The sequence below is a fragment of the Manis pentadactyla genome, chromosome 12 (assembly GCF_030020395.1).
Source record: "Manis pentadactyla isolate mManPen7 chromosome 12, mManPen7.hap1, whole genome shotgun sequence".
In the NCBI taxonomy this organism is placed as follows: domain Eukaryota; kingdom Metazoa; phylum Chordata; class Mammalia; order Pholidota; family Manidae; genus Manis; species Manis pentadactyla.
In genome coordinates, this window is record NC_080030.1 from 58,763,330 (window position 1) to 58,778,930 (window position 15,601).

A 15,601-nucleotide genomic window follows, 5' to 3' on the forward strand; every position below is an offset into this window, starting at 1 on the left:
AGAAAAGTCTTAAGTTTTGTGAAGCTGTCAAGCTTGTGGTAGTGGAAACAACTTTTCCAAAACTCTAATTTTCACTTGAAAAGTCAAATTTTACCATCAGTAAAAGATGCAGTCATTTGTTTTCCTTGAAGTGACAGGCTACCCTTGTTAATTTTCAAGAAAATGTCTGTTTTTTGCCCACATCTGCACATAGGTTTATGTCAGATGTTCATTCAAGTAAAATTGGAAATCCATGAAAAAAAGAGCTAGTTTAATTCAGTACTCAAACAACTGCATAACTACTTTTCCTCAAGATACCCATTATACTTCAATGTCTAGCTGGGACATTTTATGCATACTTCCACTTTGTCACATGGAATATTAAAAATGGGTATGCTTAAGGGCTGAGATAAAATCCTTTTTTTACTTCTTCATCAATGATATACTTAAGTGAAGTTGTAACTTTTTTTTCCACTGAGTGTGTTGTGCTAAAGATTGCAATGACTATTAGTATAGTCTGGTGCCACTGTTTGATTTGTTCCAAAGGACAGCAGTTTTACCCGCTGTTGCCTTTGCACCACCAGTGCACATACCAAGTAAACAGGCCAGTGGTGTCTTAGTATTATTTTAACAGCTTTGACCTCATTGAATACTGGAAAGGATATTGGGGGCCCACAGAGTCCACAGACCATGCTTTGAGAACTGCTGTTTTAAAGAAATAGTTACTAAATTTATCAACCTCAAATACATTTGTGTAAATAATCTTATTTTACATAAATAAACTTCTTTGATTTGGAGAGTTATACTTGTAGTCTATAGCTGTCTTAACCACCAGAAAGGATATTTCATTTCTTAATTCTATTCCCTTGGTTCAGTAAAGTACTAATTCTCTGAGTGAACTAAATGAGCAGTTATGGTGACCAGTACCACTGCTGTATCATTGGTGCTCTGTCATCTTAGGAATAAAGATTATCAATGTCTTCTGTCTTCTTTTCACAAATTGTGTTCATATTTACTAATGTGATAATTCAAATCATTCATAAACTAAAAAGTATCCTAAGCTGAATATAACTAGTGAAGTAGTGAATGTACTGCCTAGATATTCTCTGAGTATACATAATTGTTCATGACTTTCTCTGTGACAGTCATTTTTGAATTGTGGATATGGTCATTTATATCTGGATCACATATGTTTGTTTATGTTTAGATTTTTTTACAGGCTCTGATTCAATTCAGGGAACTTGGTGTAAAGACATACTTCAGACCATCATGAGTTTTACTCCTCATAACTGGGCTTCACACACTCTCAGCTGTTTTCCAGGCCCACTACAGGTAATTTGGTCTTCAGTTACATATTGAGTGTATATGATGTCATTCTTCCCTCTCAGTGTTATCCTAGAGAGTTAGTTTTGGTGCCATCCAAAGACAGGTAGCTTTTGTTTCTTTCTTTTTTTTTTTTAATCTTTGCTGTTACTTCCAAAAATCTCTTGAGTTGTTCCTTGTCCTAGTCTGTAACTGGATATATTCTAAAAATTTTTTAATTAGGGTTTCATCTTACTACTTGGTGATTTTGGAATCTTGTAAGAATTAACATATTATCTGAAAAATTATTTCTCATAGAGCTGAAATGGGGAGAAATACAATTTAATGGAGTTTCACAGAGTACATACATTCTACACTTGACTGAATTTGTTTTTTTAATCATGCAGAGAAAACTACAAACTCAGATTTTATACTATAGAGAAGGGAAAATCTTATTTGTCTTCTACTTTTCAGAGAAAATTTTAGGCATAATGAATATCTGTTTTCTATAACTCCTGATTGGACTAGGGCACTAGTTCCCAAACTTACTAGAATCACCTGGAAGGTTTATTTAGCTATAAACTGCTGGGCTCAGCCACACAGCTGCCAATTCAGTAGGTCTGGGATGGAGCCTCAGAATTTGCATTTCTTACAGATGCCACGTGATTCTGATAGTGGTGGTCTGGGGACCATCCTCTGAGAACCACTGGGCTAGTGTAATGATTTTTGTTAGAGATACACTAAAGTATATAACAAAGGGTACATACATTACTTTTTCTTTTTTTTCAAATATGAGCAGAAGTATTAACAAATGATTGGAGAAACTGAATTCAGGCTTGCTTAGAATTTCTGTTTAGGAAATTTAGAAAAGGAACTTTGAAATAATGTAATAAAGTCTACATATTTTCCCAGTATAGAAAATAATTGATAATTAAGTTGCTTGAGGTCACCTAGAATTTATAGTGTCAGAGTCAAACCTAGAACTGGTTTCTTGACTCTATAGCCAGTGTTCTTTTTACTACAACCATTGAAATAAATTTCTGATCTTCCTTTTAGGCATTCTTCAAACAAAATAATGTACCTCAGGAAAGCCGTTTTAATCTGAAAAAAAACGTGGAGGAGGAGTACAGGAAGTGGAAATCAATGAGCAGTGAAAATGACATCATTACCCACTTTGCTGTGCAAGGTTCTCCTCTCTTCCTTTGTCTTCTCTGGAAAATGCTCTTGGACACAGATCATATTAATCAGATTGGCTATAGGTAAGTCAAAAACATAGGTCTATGTTCCATTTGGGAAGTCATTATACCATACAGCAATATAATTTATTTTTTTACTTCTGCTTTCCAGAGTATTAGAGAGAATTGGAGCCAGGGCTTTGGTAGCCCATGTACGAACCTTTGCAGATTTCCTGGTATATGAGTTCTCTACATCTGCTGGGGGTCAGCAACTCAACAAATGCATTGAAATCCTTAATGACATGGTATGGAAGTACAACATTGTTACATTGGACAGGTTAATTCTCTGCTTGGTAAGAATATACTTACTTAATAATAAATTTGTCTCATTTTCTCTTGAATCAAGGTGTGTGACAAATGGATCTTGTGCTCATCTACTCTATATCACTTCTAAGGATTTAATGAATTTATACTATAATCAAGCACTGCTGTCACTTCCTGGAAAAGCTAGGGTTTTTCCCATTTCTTTATTGGGTCATTAAATAAATATATATTAAATATTTGCTTTGTTCTGTGTACAGAAGGCATAAAGTAAATACTGCAGGCATAGTTCTGGCCTTGTGATGCTCTGAAAGTTCAAGCAGTTAGATCCTCAGTTGATTCTCAAAGGCTCCCACAAAAGGAGGAGATAGTGAAAATGCACTGCATTTCTTTGCAGGGTGCTAATAACTATTTCTGTACACTTCGGTATTCAGTCATAACTGAATATTTCTCATAGCAACCTAATAATCCCCAAAAGGTTTTTTTTCCTGACTTTGGTCTAGAATTTTAAGAAAATACTGAACCAGGCTAGAAAGTACTATGTTTTTAATACTATAGTGGTAATATTTGGGGTGACTTAGTTGGTAAATATTAACCTCAGAGCTTGAAGTAAGAATATAGAGATGGGTTATAACCTAGTAGGGGAAATAAGAAAAGTCTGTAAATCAGTCAAATAAAAAGGAAAGAAGGAGGTGGAGGGAAAGGGAATATATTACCAGAAAACAAGAGATTACATTTACTGAGGTGATGGATCTTGAAGGTTGGATTAAATTTCAAAAAATAAAGGTGAACATCCCAGGCAGAAGGAATGGTGAGAAACAAAAATAGGCAAGAAAAGGTCAGATATGTTTGTGGAATGCTGAACAATTGGTTTGGGGTATATTAGCAATATAATAAAGCCCTAATAGTAAGATTTTACTGTATTCAAATGCAGGCTATTAAGTAGCAGAATGATGCTTCTGCACAGGTTGGGCATTATTCATTTTTCTGTTGTCTTTGATTCGAAGGCCATGCGTAGTCATGAAGGAAATGAAGCACAGGTTTGTTATTTCATAATTCAGTTGCTATTACTCAAACCAAATGATTTTAGAAATCGAGTAAGTGACTTTGTGAAGGAAAATTCCCCAGAACACTGGCTGCAGAACGACTGGCACACCAAGCACATGAATTACCACAAGGTACTCATTCCAAATAGTCATTCCATCAACCTTTTTTAGCTTACTTAGATTATTTAGCTAATTGATTTAGCTGTGTTCTCTGTGGTTCTGCTGTTTTCTCTCTGGTCTGTAGAGAAGTAAATTAGCTCTGTAAGCTTCTCTAGGTTCTAGAGTATCTTTAATATTAATAAATTGAAACTGTGGTTTTAGTAGACATGGTACTTACAAAAATGAAAATAATTATTACAAAGCCTTTTATATATAAGTCTCTTTTGGTGTTTCTTTGTGATAAAAGAGATTTTTGTCAAGTAGAGGATTTACTTGCATTGCAATCTAGATTATATTGCATTGCAGGAGCAGACATGGTTTCATATTCTTTTAAGAGTGGAAAGTTTATTTAGCTCTTGTTTCACGAGAATAAAAAAAGATGCCGTAAATATTTACCATTTTCTCACTTCCACAGAAATATCCAGAGAAGTTGTATTTTGAGGGCCTGGCAGAGCAAGTCGATCCTCCTGTGCAGATCCAGTCCCCCTATCTACCCATCTATTTTGGAAATGTGTGTCTCCGATTCCTTCCAGTATTTGATATAGTAATCCACAGATTTTTAGAGTTGCTTCCAGTATCCAAATCATTGGAAACTCTACTAGATCACCTAGGAGGCTTATATAAATTTCATGGTGAGCTTTTTCAAATTTTAATTCCATCCAGTAGCTCTATAAACAAAACTATCCTGGGCATGACCATATGGGAAATAGTTGTTGTAAAGGCTTAACTTTTTTTAATAAAACTATTTTGGGGCCAATTGCTATGGCAATGATACTGTGAAATATAAAATAGACAACATAAAATATGACTACATAGATCATAGTAATGTGTTAAACAGCAAAAAAAGTGATATGTGAGAGATGACTTATTTTATATAGTGTTTGACTAATTGTCAATGGACATAGAAGGAGAAAAGTATGAATTCAAAACAGACTGCTGTTACTATGAACTAAATGGATCTTGGCAGCCTTCTTGGATAGATAGAACTTGAACTATAATGTATGTGATTTGTGTATAAACCAAAAGAAGAGAGCATACTAAGCAGAAGGAATCCCTTAGAAAAATATGGAAGTATTAAAAACAAAGCATTTTGAAAACAGTCTCCTCATTGGGCTAACCTGAAAATTCATATGTTGTTCCTGATGGTAAATTACCTTAAATGGCAGGCTGAGAAGTTTTGGTTATATAACCTGCAGATAATCGAGAGTCAACTAGGAGTTACTGAGTAAGGTCATGGCATGGAAAACATTATTTTAGAAAGATTATAGTTATAGATTCAGCTGTAGAACTTACGAGGAAGCCATTTCAAAGACTTATGTCAAAAAATGTAGGTATGTGATTAGTATCTAAATAAGTGTGATGGCATTGGAAATGAAAAAGAAGGGACAGATAGTCAAGGATGAAGGAATAGACCTTGATTGGCTGGTTATGGGAAGATTATCAAAAGAAAGAAATCAAGGATAACTTTAAAGCCTTAAGCTGCTGACTAGACAATGATGGAGTCAGTGACAAATGTGAAAGTCCTGGGACAGCCACTACTGGAAAAGTGTATTTATCCTGGGGACAGTTCTTAGTCCTTTATCTAAGAAGTCTTCCTCCAGAGCAGAAATCTGATTTGTGTTTCAGCCCTACAGAACAGGTAATGGGCATTCCTTTAAAAACATTCTTCTTTTGGATTAGGTAGTGTATGTACATGGTACATAAAGCTGTGCAGTAAAAAATAATAGCCCCATCCCTGTCCTCCGATAGCCAGATTCTTTCTCTGTAGGCACCCACTGTTAACAGTTTCTTGTGTCTCCTTCTTGGATATTCTGGAGTGGTGGTGGTTGTTGTTTTTGCAAAAGTAATAGATAATATATACACTGTTCTGCTTCCTTGTGTTTTCTACCTTTGTAATGTATTGGGGTTATTTTGTGTCTGTACATAAAAAGCTGCCTCATCCTTGCCATGGTTTACTTAACCACCCCCCCTGGGCCATTTAGGGCCATTTAGGTCATTCTAAACTTTTGCTAGAGTAAACAGGACTGCAGTGATATTCCTTGCACATAGGTCATATTTGCAGGACAAATTTCCAGAAGTGGAATTGCCACCTCAAGATATGATAGATTTCCTTAAATTCAAGCTGTAGATATGTATATGTGTGTATATATAAACAGAAGCCTTCTGCTTGTCCTAAAATAAAAATATTCATTGTATGCAATTGTCCAGCATGTGAAATCGTTTCATAAGCTTCTGAGCTGTTTTTTCGGTGATCTTGAAAAGAGAGGATTAGTTTTTCACAGTTGTCATTAACCAGGTAAAAAATGTAGTGATCTCTTTTCCTCTTGGCAGATCGTCCAGTTACTTATTTGTATAATACTCTACACTATTATGAAATGCACCTGAGAGATCGTCCACATCTGAAACGAAAACTTGTCCATGCCATCATTGGTTCACTCAAGGATAATCGACCGCAAGGTTGGTGTCTAAGTGACACTTACCTGAAAGGTGCTATGAATGTACGAGAAGACAATCCTTGGGTCCCAGATGACTCCTACTATTGCAGATTGATAGGCAGACTAGTAGATAATATCCTTTTTATTATGATTTTCTAGACCCTTCAGAAATAGCTATATGTTGATTTGAGAGAGCATATATTGTCTTTTAAAGGTAGTATTTTTTATACATGCCAAGACTTCAATTTTTTAAAGATAATTTTTATTACTTTTGTAAAGGTTTTGAGATCTTAAACTAGCATCATCACAGATAGGCAGAAATTTACTCCCTTAAAATGTGTATTTAAAAACAGACCTTATGAGATTTGTTTCAAAGAAAAAAATACTTTTCTAAATAATATACTATATATTGTAGTACATACATCTGTTTGCTACTAGAGAGCATAGAATTTTGTTGCTTTAAATAAATCCTTCAATGTTTTTTAAGATATCAATAGAGTATAGTAAAACTTGCTTTTCTCTCTTTCTAGTGAAAAGGCTGCTCTATTGGTATTTTTATTTCCTTGTTTTGATTACACATTTTAAGTTATTATCACTCTACATTTAATATGTCTATACACCATGCCATTATTTACTAGATAGACCAATTTTATATAAATAAGCATGATTTATTTTCCTCCACAAAATAATTATTTCCTGAAGTAAAAGAATTACTTTTTATAAAGTACTTTTCTTATTCACTGTTCTATAAATACTAAAAGACACAGGTTGATGAAGCCTTAGGGATACTGTGGTTGCATCTGTGGCTATCATGTCATAGCCATGACATGACACTTACAAAAGTACCCCTATACAAGATGACCATTTATACCTTGTGGTTGATCACAAGGTTGCTATCAATACATTTCAGTTGTGTCAAACTTATTTGTATTTGGTTTGTACTAATTGCCTTTTAATCTCGGTAAACCACTTCTTGGGGGGTGCGTAATCAGATAAATTGATAATCAAATGAGATGTTTACATGTGGAACATTTGAAAGCTGTAAAGACTCTACGCATGTGAGCCATTAATCTCAAAATAATCAAATAGTTATTGCTTTAATCATCTGCACCAATGGCTGGCAAATCTCCTGGCCCATTCCCAAACTGTGACTGGAGATTCAATGAGTTTCCCAACCCGGCCGCCCATGCACTGCATGTTACTTGTGTGGAGCTCATGGCCTTGGATGTTTCAGGCAAAGATGTTGGAAACGCTCTTTTGAATGTTGTACTGAAAAGGTATGTATCCTGTTTCAGGCGATAAGATTCATTGTTTATGAGGAAAGAGAATTTTATTTTATTTGGAGCTATTAGCCAAACCCATTGTCCTAAGGCTGGTGCATGTTGGCTATATCTGTCTTTTGTGATGTAGGTATCTTTGTGACATAGGCTCACAAATGAGCCCTGGAGAAAGTCAGAAGACTGGGTTTGTTCTCACTTCTACACTTCTACTCTTTATTACCTGTTTGGCATTTAATTAGGAATAGTGTCGATTTCTCACTAAAGGTAATTTTCAAGATTTCTTTCTTAAAGATTAGCATAAAGTAGGGAATAATGATTGGAGAAGTATAAATAAGTAAAGATAGTCTTTTAACCTAGCAACTATTGTTAAAGGAGACAACACAGAAAAGAAGGCATTACTTAGCATTTCTGTATATTAGATTTTTACTTGCTAAAAATCCATTGTAGTTTTATTGAAATATGTCACTTGTCAGCCCCCAAATTATACATATTCTTAAAATAAGGTTCATTGCCAACAATATAAAATGTTTTTGTAATTTCACATTTTTTTTCTTTTTTCTCATATTTAGTCAGCCTTTAGTGCCAAGAGAGAACATTACAGCATGGATGAATGCAATTGGATTGATAATCACTGCCCTACCAGTAAGTTAATAACTGTGACTTGTATATAGTAATGGGATGCAGCTTTTCCTGTCAGCCACAAAACTAAGATGTATATAACATGTCCTTGTACAAGGACATCATACAATTAAGAAAGTGTTTCATGTTTTTTAATTTTCATATTGTTCACACCTCAAAGATCTATATTGGTAATTTTATGTGTGCATTAGATCTAAAGGAATCTATCTGACTTAAGGGTCCCTGAATCCTTTGGTTCCATCCTTAGTTTTTACAATAAAATCTGATCTACTTTTGACCATTTAACATGTTGTATGTCCGGAGCCTTTGCTTATGCAAATAATTCTTGTTGAGATGTGTTTCAGGTATTTCTGATATATTAGAGAATATGACATTACATCAGAACCTTCTTCCTTCTGTCAGCTTCTCTAAAACCTACTCATTCTTTGCCAGCTCAGGGCCTGTGTCTTCAGCTAACCCTTGTTTGACTTCTCTGCCTACAGGAAGTCTCTGTTCTGTGACTTGCACGTGTCTCGTCAGCACTAATAGTCTGTTGTGATATCTTTGAATGTCAGTAATACTGTCTACCCTGTGCTCTCCAGACTTGTTTGATTATACACTTCTATGAATCATTTTTTCCTAATACACCTCCAAAATATATAGTATCTGTTTCTGAATTATGTAAATGTTCCAATGTTGTCTATATAGTAAATGTTGGTAAAGGTGATTTACTGTATGGAAGTGTCAAAGCACTAAGTGAACTGGACAGATGCAGGTATTGAACCCTCTAACTTGCAGGCACTTTCCCCAGGTCCTTAACTGACTTAATTGAACTCATTATGAATCACCCAGTTTTAATTTCGAGATCTCCTACACAAAGGCTAACACAGGATAAGTAGAAAACCTTAAAGAATGAGAAAGACTTGTTATTTCAGGCTTTGGAGTGGAATACTGGATACGGGGAGGAATGCTAGGTAAGTGATGTTTTTCATCAGGCTTTCCTCTGGTTTTAAAGGAGCCGTATTGGATTGTCCTTCATGATCGAATTGTGAGTGTTATCAGCAGTCCCAGCTTGACGTCTGAGACAGAGTGGGTTGGCTATCCATTTCGCCTCTTTGATTTCACTGCTTGTCATCAGTCGTATTCCGAGATGAGCTGTAGCTATACATTAGCTCTAGCACATGCTGTGTGGCACCATTCTAGCATTGGGCAACTTTCTCTCATTCCCAAGTAGGTATTATGATTTCTAAATAAAAATGGCTTCTTTCATTTTTTAAAAATCTCATTTATATATGAAATATATATATCATTCAGTAAAAACAACTTGAAAAATAAGTTTTAATTAAGTAGCACTTTGAGATCATTAGAAAGCCTCTTTTATTTCAAAATTGTTTGAAAAAAATGTATTGTTATATGTAAAAGTAATAACATGGTAACTAATTTTCCATTACAGTTTCAGGAGGCTTAGTCAAATGCATGCTTATTCTGCAGAAATCCCAAAAGCTGCTTTTTAAACTGAATAACTTATATTAGCCTATTTTCTGATTATTTAAAATTGATATTAATTAGATTCAATTTCTTAAGAACAGCATATATATTAAATTGGTTTTTCTTTTTTTATTTTAAATACAGGGTTTCCCCACTCTTAGAAAGTAGAGCATTTCTATGAAACCTTTCATAAGCTGACATGGTATAAAGCCAAGAGTATTCCTTACTTTCTGAAAGTTCACATCACACTATTCTTTTATAAAAGACCCATATTAGTAGGTAACTGCTTTTTTCATAAAAGTAAAATCCTCTTCAGATTTCTTTTAGTTATTGAAAATAGGTACTAATGTAGGTCTTCCATGAAAGCAAAGCGACATAACACAAACTTTCAGAAAGCAGAGGATACCTGTAATTTGCCTTCTGTCATCCAGTAATTTTACTGTAAGAATGACTCCTAACAGTGACTATAATGGATTATATGGTGGGGACTTGATAATAGGGGGAATGTAGTAACCACAATATTGCTCATGTGAAATCTGAGCATACGATTGTATATCAATGATACCTTAAAAAAAAAAAAAGAGCCAACAGGCCACAGAGGCGTGGCTACTCTGCCTGTTGTGGCTCTGCTTTCCTCTCTAAACTATACCTTCAATAAATATGCCTCAGTCTGGAAAAAAAAAAAAAAGAATAGGAAGCTTACTGTGAATCAAGACTTCTGAAAAGATAGCAATTGAGCACACATAATTTTATTCCCTTCACTCTCGATTCTTACTGAAGTGATGAACAAGAATAATATGCTGCCATGAAAAGTATTGTGAAGGTCTATATCTAGTGACATAGATAAATATTCAAGATAGAGCAAATAGATAAAGCAAACTCTTGATTAATATCTTTTTGTAAAATAAAGATGTGAAAGTAAAATAAAATACTCAAAAACAAATTTGTAAAAACAAAAATAAATAAGTTAATAAATATGTAACTAAAATTTTTAAAAAAGTATGACTCCTAAATCTGAAGTTAGTTTATTTCAGTAATCAGATGAAAGTAGAGCTAGTGAGAGATGTAACGTTAATTAGAAATGTTATCAAAATTAAAAGGAACTTTTAAATTACTACAAGTTTTGCAAATACTTAAATAGGCTATATTAACAAAAGTCAAACAATTCAACAGATTTCAGGTCACAAGAAATTTTTATTTTTATCTTCAAATTTTAGGTTTCTTACTGAAGTACTTCTTCCTGTAGTGAAGACTGAATTCCAGTTGCTTTATGTGTACCATCTTGTGGGACCATTTTTGCAAAGATTTCAGCAAGAGAGAACTCGATGTATGATAGAGGTAAAGTGTAATTTGGGTATTCTGTGATGAGATTAAGTTTTAAAAGGTCTTCTTAGATTTCTTTCCCAGTGTTTTTCAAATTGCCTATCATAACCATCAGTAATGAAATCAGTTTAGTAGAAGCTAAGAGCAATTTTAGAGGACTTAATGTGCCCATTAACTTAGTACACCTATGAGTTTGCTGTGGGATGCGTTGAATTGGAGATACAGGGGAGAGTACCTATCCTCAAAGTTGAGAAGAAAAGGATGGAGAAGCACATTTGAGAACATGTACTAGAGAACAGAGGAATTAATTAAAATCATGGGAATGGATGAATCAGTCACCTATAACAAGAATAACAAGAACATAGAGAAAGAAAATGGACCAGGGATAGAACATAAAGTATAAGCTACTGCATGGAACAAAGAAGGTACAATCTAAAATATTCCTGAGGCTGTACTTATCCCAGAAATTGAGAGATGGTTCCTAGGAAAAGGACTATCTCTTAATTTTAAGATAAATTACTAAGTTATGAAGAGAAATTTTATTAAGCTTTATTATAGGACATTTTGTAATACTTGCATTCCATTATAAATGCAGGCCACATCACATCCCAAGTGAACAGGGGTTTGTATGAGTAGTGACAGGTCTCCAACAACATGTTATCCCTCTGTGTTCATCTTGTAGTGGAGTCCTGCTGCATCATGCTGAATTGAACCATTTCTGACCATTTAAGTAATTTTATATTATTTGTTAAATAGATTGGTGTGGCATTTTATGACATGTTGCTGAATGTAGACCAGTGTAGTACCCACTTAAATTACATGGATCCCATCTGTGACTTCCTGTATCATATGAAGTATATGTTTACTGGTGACAGTGTAAAAGAGCAAGTAAGTTAACTTTAATTATTTTTTAATGATGTTTAATTTAGAAAAACTGGAACATATGGTGGTAAATTTTTTTGTTTGGAGGAGTATATTTGTTTAATTTTTCTTTTAAGGGAAAAAGGTTGATATCAGACCTTTTTAGGCTACAGGAGACATTATTCTGGATATTGTATTAAAGTAAATGTAAATATATTTTATAATTTCTCACACTTTTCCCCCTTGATATTTGCAACAGGACATCTGAAAAAACCTAGGTGGTTTATTAGTAGTGATCTCATTAGGAAGAAACAGTACAGCATGGCTACTGAAAAGACCAGAGGTGTTGCATTCTGAGTGAAGAAAGTCCTACTGTTCCCAGTGATTTGTGTACACTGGACAAACTGCAGCATGACTAGAAGACTGAAACCAGGAGGAGGGTCAAGGGAATAATTAGTGAGGGATATTTGAAGGAACTGGGAATACTTAATTTGAATTTTTAAAGTCCTAGAGAATTGTTCATGGCCTCACTATTTGAAATGTTGCCATTTAGAATAGTATTAGATTTCTTCTGTGTCACTTCAAAGGGCATATAAACTGTTGAAGTTAAAGGGAGGCACATTCTGAGTGAACATATAGAGCCACTTGCTGATAGAGCTGTGTAAAAGTGGAAAGGACCTCCTTGAATCATAACTGAATTTTGGTTCCTAACTGTACGAAAAAAGTTTCAGCTGTTTTAGAAGGATGGAGGTAGGATATATAGATGAATTTATAATGTTAATGTTATTTCTTTCTACAATGGGAAAGGAAAGTAAATTCATATATAAGCAGGAATCCTAGTCTACTGGATTTTTCCTTGGAGCTTTGGTCATGGGGTGGAGGGGGATGTTGACTCCTTTATGCCTCAGCGGGATTGTCAAGAAAAGTTGCGTGGAAGCTAGTACAGAAGTATTATTTAGCATATCCTTTATATTTGGGCCTAAGAAACTTTGACACAAGGGAATACAGAATGGAAAAATTATTAATGGTTGATCTTTCCTGGTAAAGTCAAAAAGCACTTGAGTAAAACTAAGAATGCTATGGGAACTGCTTGATGTGTCAATTTCTTTAAACTGTTTAAAGTAAGAATAGGTCTAATATTATTTAGTTTGAATTCCAAGTATAAATCAAAATTTAAAAATTAGCTTTGTAGAGAAACGTTACAGGCATAAGTTATTCTAAGGACTTCAAATTTAATCATGCTTCATGCTTCTGTGAAAATGGCATTTTAAAAGGATGATAAACTTTTGGATATATAAACTTGCCGGTGTAAACCATAGTAGCTTTGGCAGTGGGATGAGTGACTAGCCACGTAAGTGGGTATGTTTTTATAAGTATATCCATATATAAGTATTTATTTTTGCATATGCTATATATAATGAGTGTGAGGGAGAACACATTTTTTTCTCATGCAAAATAAATAATTTTATCTGCTTTTGGTAAAACACAAACCATACAGAGAAACTTTTCATTCACCCCACTCAACTGCATAGTTTATTGTCTCAAAATATGTGTAAATCGCTTTTTAAAGGTGGGACATTGAAGTTACCTGGTTAAAATTATTTTTTAATGTGTTTTATTTCTTAGGTGGAGAAGATTATCTGTAATTTAAAACCAGCTTTAAAACTTCGTCTTCGATTCATCACACACATAAGTAAGATGGAACCAGCTGCTGTTCCTCCACAAGCCATAAATAGTGGGTCTCCAGCCCCTCAGTCTAATCAGGGGCCAGTGTCTTTACCGGTAACTCAGTGAGGTCAGGGTGTACCATGTGGTGAAAGTGGAAACACCTGTCTTCGAAGTGGACTCAAATCTCTTCAATCTGTTCATGATCATGCTACATAGTGTGATGTAGTAGAAGGCAATGATGTTCAGACTGTTTTATTTTGATTCAAATGATGAATCTATTGACACCTTATAACTCCCATCTCCTTATCTCTATTTTTGTCTCTAAGAGATTAAGTAAGCTACTGTTGCTCATATTCATAACAATTTATTAGAGCTACCCAGGAACATGGAAGTCTCTGTGATCAAATGCCTTTTACTAAATACTCTAATCTTTCCTATTTTAGCCATTGGTTTTGTTATTTTTTATTATTAATAACTTATTCAGTCTTCAAATGCATTGTTTTAAAGGCACCACACATGTAAATTAGTTATTACAAATCCTTTTTTACATAGATCTCTTTTGGTGTATCTTTGGGAAAAGAGGTTTTTGTCAAGTTAAGGACTCCAGATTTCACTGTATTGTAGGAGCAAACAGTTTCCTCTTCTTTTTAAAGTGGCTTAAAATTTTTATCATCGATATCCAAGTAAATGAACTAATGTTCCTATTGAGGTAGACTGGAAAGTTGCATTTTCTGTGGACTTGAACTTACTGTATGAAATGAATTGGAAGCTATGTAAGAAAATAGCCTACTTAGCAATGTATAAAAGTAATAAAATCATGCATAAGTGGTGATTTTCCAATCTGTTTTTAAAAGTAAATCAGTTGCTTTTCCAGGTTGATACCGTCACCTGCAAGATATGATTCTTTGAATTTTTATAAGCTTAACATTTTTAAGTATTTATATTTTTAAATATAATGTACATTTGGTTCTTTAGGGTGTACTAGATTTTGAGAGACATACTGTTAATTTGGGCATGGGGGAAATGGCATTAAGATTGTAAAAACTTTACAAATAATTAGTGAAATCTGTTGAATGAATAAACTGTCTGATTAATTACACAATTTGAATGAGTGTCTGCTGTGTGCCAGGCAGTATGCTGGCTGGGTTATAATAGAAAACTGGCTATCCGCATGGTTGTACACTACAGCTAGTGACAGCCATTGACCCTAGGGACTAAGAATTACTGATTTTTTTAAAAAAGAGTTAGTGAAGTTTAACCAACTATACTTCAAGTTTTTATTTCCAAAAACATTATTCCTAGACCTATATCTTCTTCATGGTCCATAATATTATGAACACTAAATTTTAATTGCCATGCGAGTCCAGCTTAAAATTTATATAATGGTATATACAGTAATTTTTCTAAGCTAAAATAATATTCTTAAAATTCTCCAGAAATTTTATCCTGAAATGATCTCAACTATTACTCTTAACATAGTCTCAGTATATTTTTGCTGCCTTGAGGAATATATTCCTTCGAGATCCTAGAATGGGAATCATTGTGACACTGGTATTATACAAACAGAATAAAGGAAGTGAAAATAATATCACTTTCTCAAGGACATATACATTCCCATCTATTAAAAATTCAGTTTTTTCCTCTATCACTTAAAAAATTGTAATATGCTTTTCCCCAAATAGGCTTTTAAAAGAATTATACATAAGAGACATTAATAGAAGACAGAAGCTTTATTTGGGTTTAGAATTTACTGGGGTCAGGAGGGGGAGGCTAGAAATACCTTATATTCATTATATCCTAAAAGCTCTCATTTTGAAAATTAATAGTAACTTTAGAGTGATTCTGTCCAATGTGACTTTCTTCAGTGGTAGAATTAGTCTGTATCTGTGCTGTTTGATATATGGGCCTATTGAGCACTTGAAATGTAGAATGGAATTTTTATTTTA

At 34.0% G+C, this 15,601-nt stretch overlaps 1 protein-coding gene across 4 annotated transcripts in view; it reads left to right on the forward strand.

Annotated features, from left to right (window-relative positions):
• MED23 (mediator complex subunit 23) overlaps nucleotides 1–14,757 on the forward strand; it is a 52,078-nt gene extending 37,321 nt beyond the window's left edge. For 3 of the 4 annotated variants that reach the window (XM_036903780.2, XM_036903781.2, XM_036903782.2), the window contains 12 exons: nucleotides 1,187–1,311; nucleotides 2,338–2,540; nucleotides 2,629–2,809; nucleotides 3,785–3,955; nucleotides 4,398–4,614; nucleotides 6,314–6,550; nucleotides 7,529–7,694; nucleotides 8,267–8,339; nucleotides 9,331–9,545; nucleotides 11,021–11,141; nucleotides 11,883–12,014; nucleotides 13,614–14,757. In XM_036903780.2, coding sequence (XP_036759675.1) covers nucleotides 1,187–1,311; nucleotides 2,338–2,540; nucleotides 2,629–2,809; nucleotides 3,785–3,955; nucleotides 4,398–4,614; nucleotides 6,314–6,550; nucleotides 7,529–7,694; nucleotides 8,267–8,339; nucleotides 9,331–9,545; nucleotides 11,021–11,141; nucleotides 11,883–12,014; nucleotides 13,614–13,781 — 2,009 coding nt within the window. In that variant the 3' untranslated portion in view covers nucleotides 13,782–14,757. Of the gene's footprint in view, nucleotides 1–1,186; nucleotides 1,312–2,337; nucleotides 2,541–2,628; nucleotides 2,810–3,784; nucleotides 3,956–4,397; nucleotides 4,615–6,313; nucleotides 6,551–7,528; nucleotides 7,695–8,266; nucleotides 8,340–9,330; nucleotides 9,546–11,020; nucleotides 11,552–11,882; nucleotides 12,017–13,613 lie in introns of those variants that run through there. The other variant, XR_008992767.1, reaches the window with a different exon arrangement.
• Nucleotides 14,758–15,601: the final 844 nt, after the last annotated feature.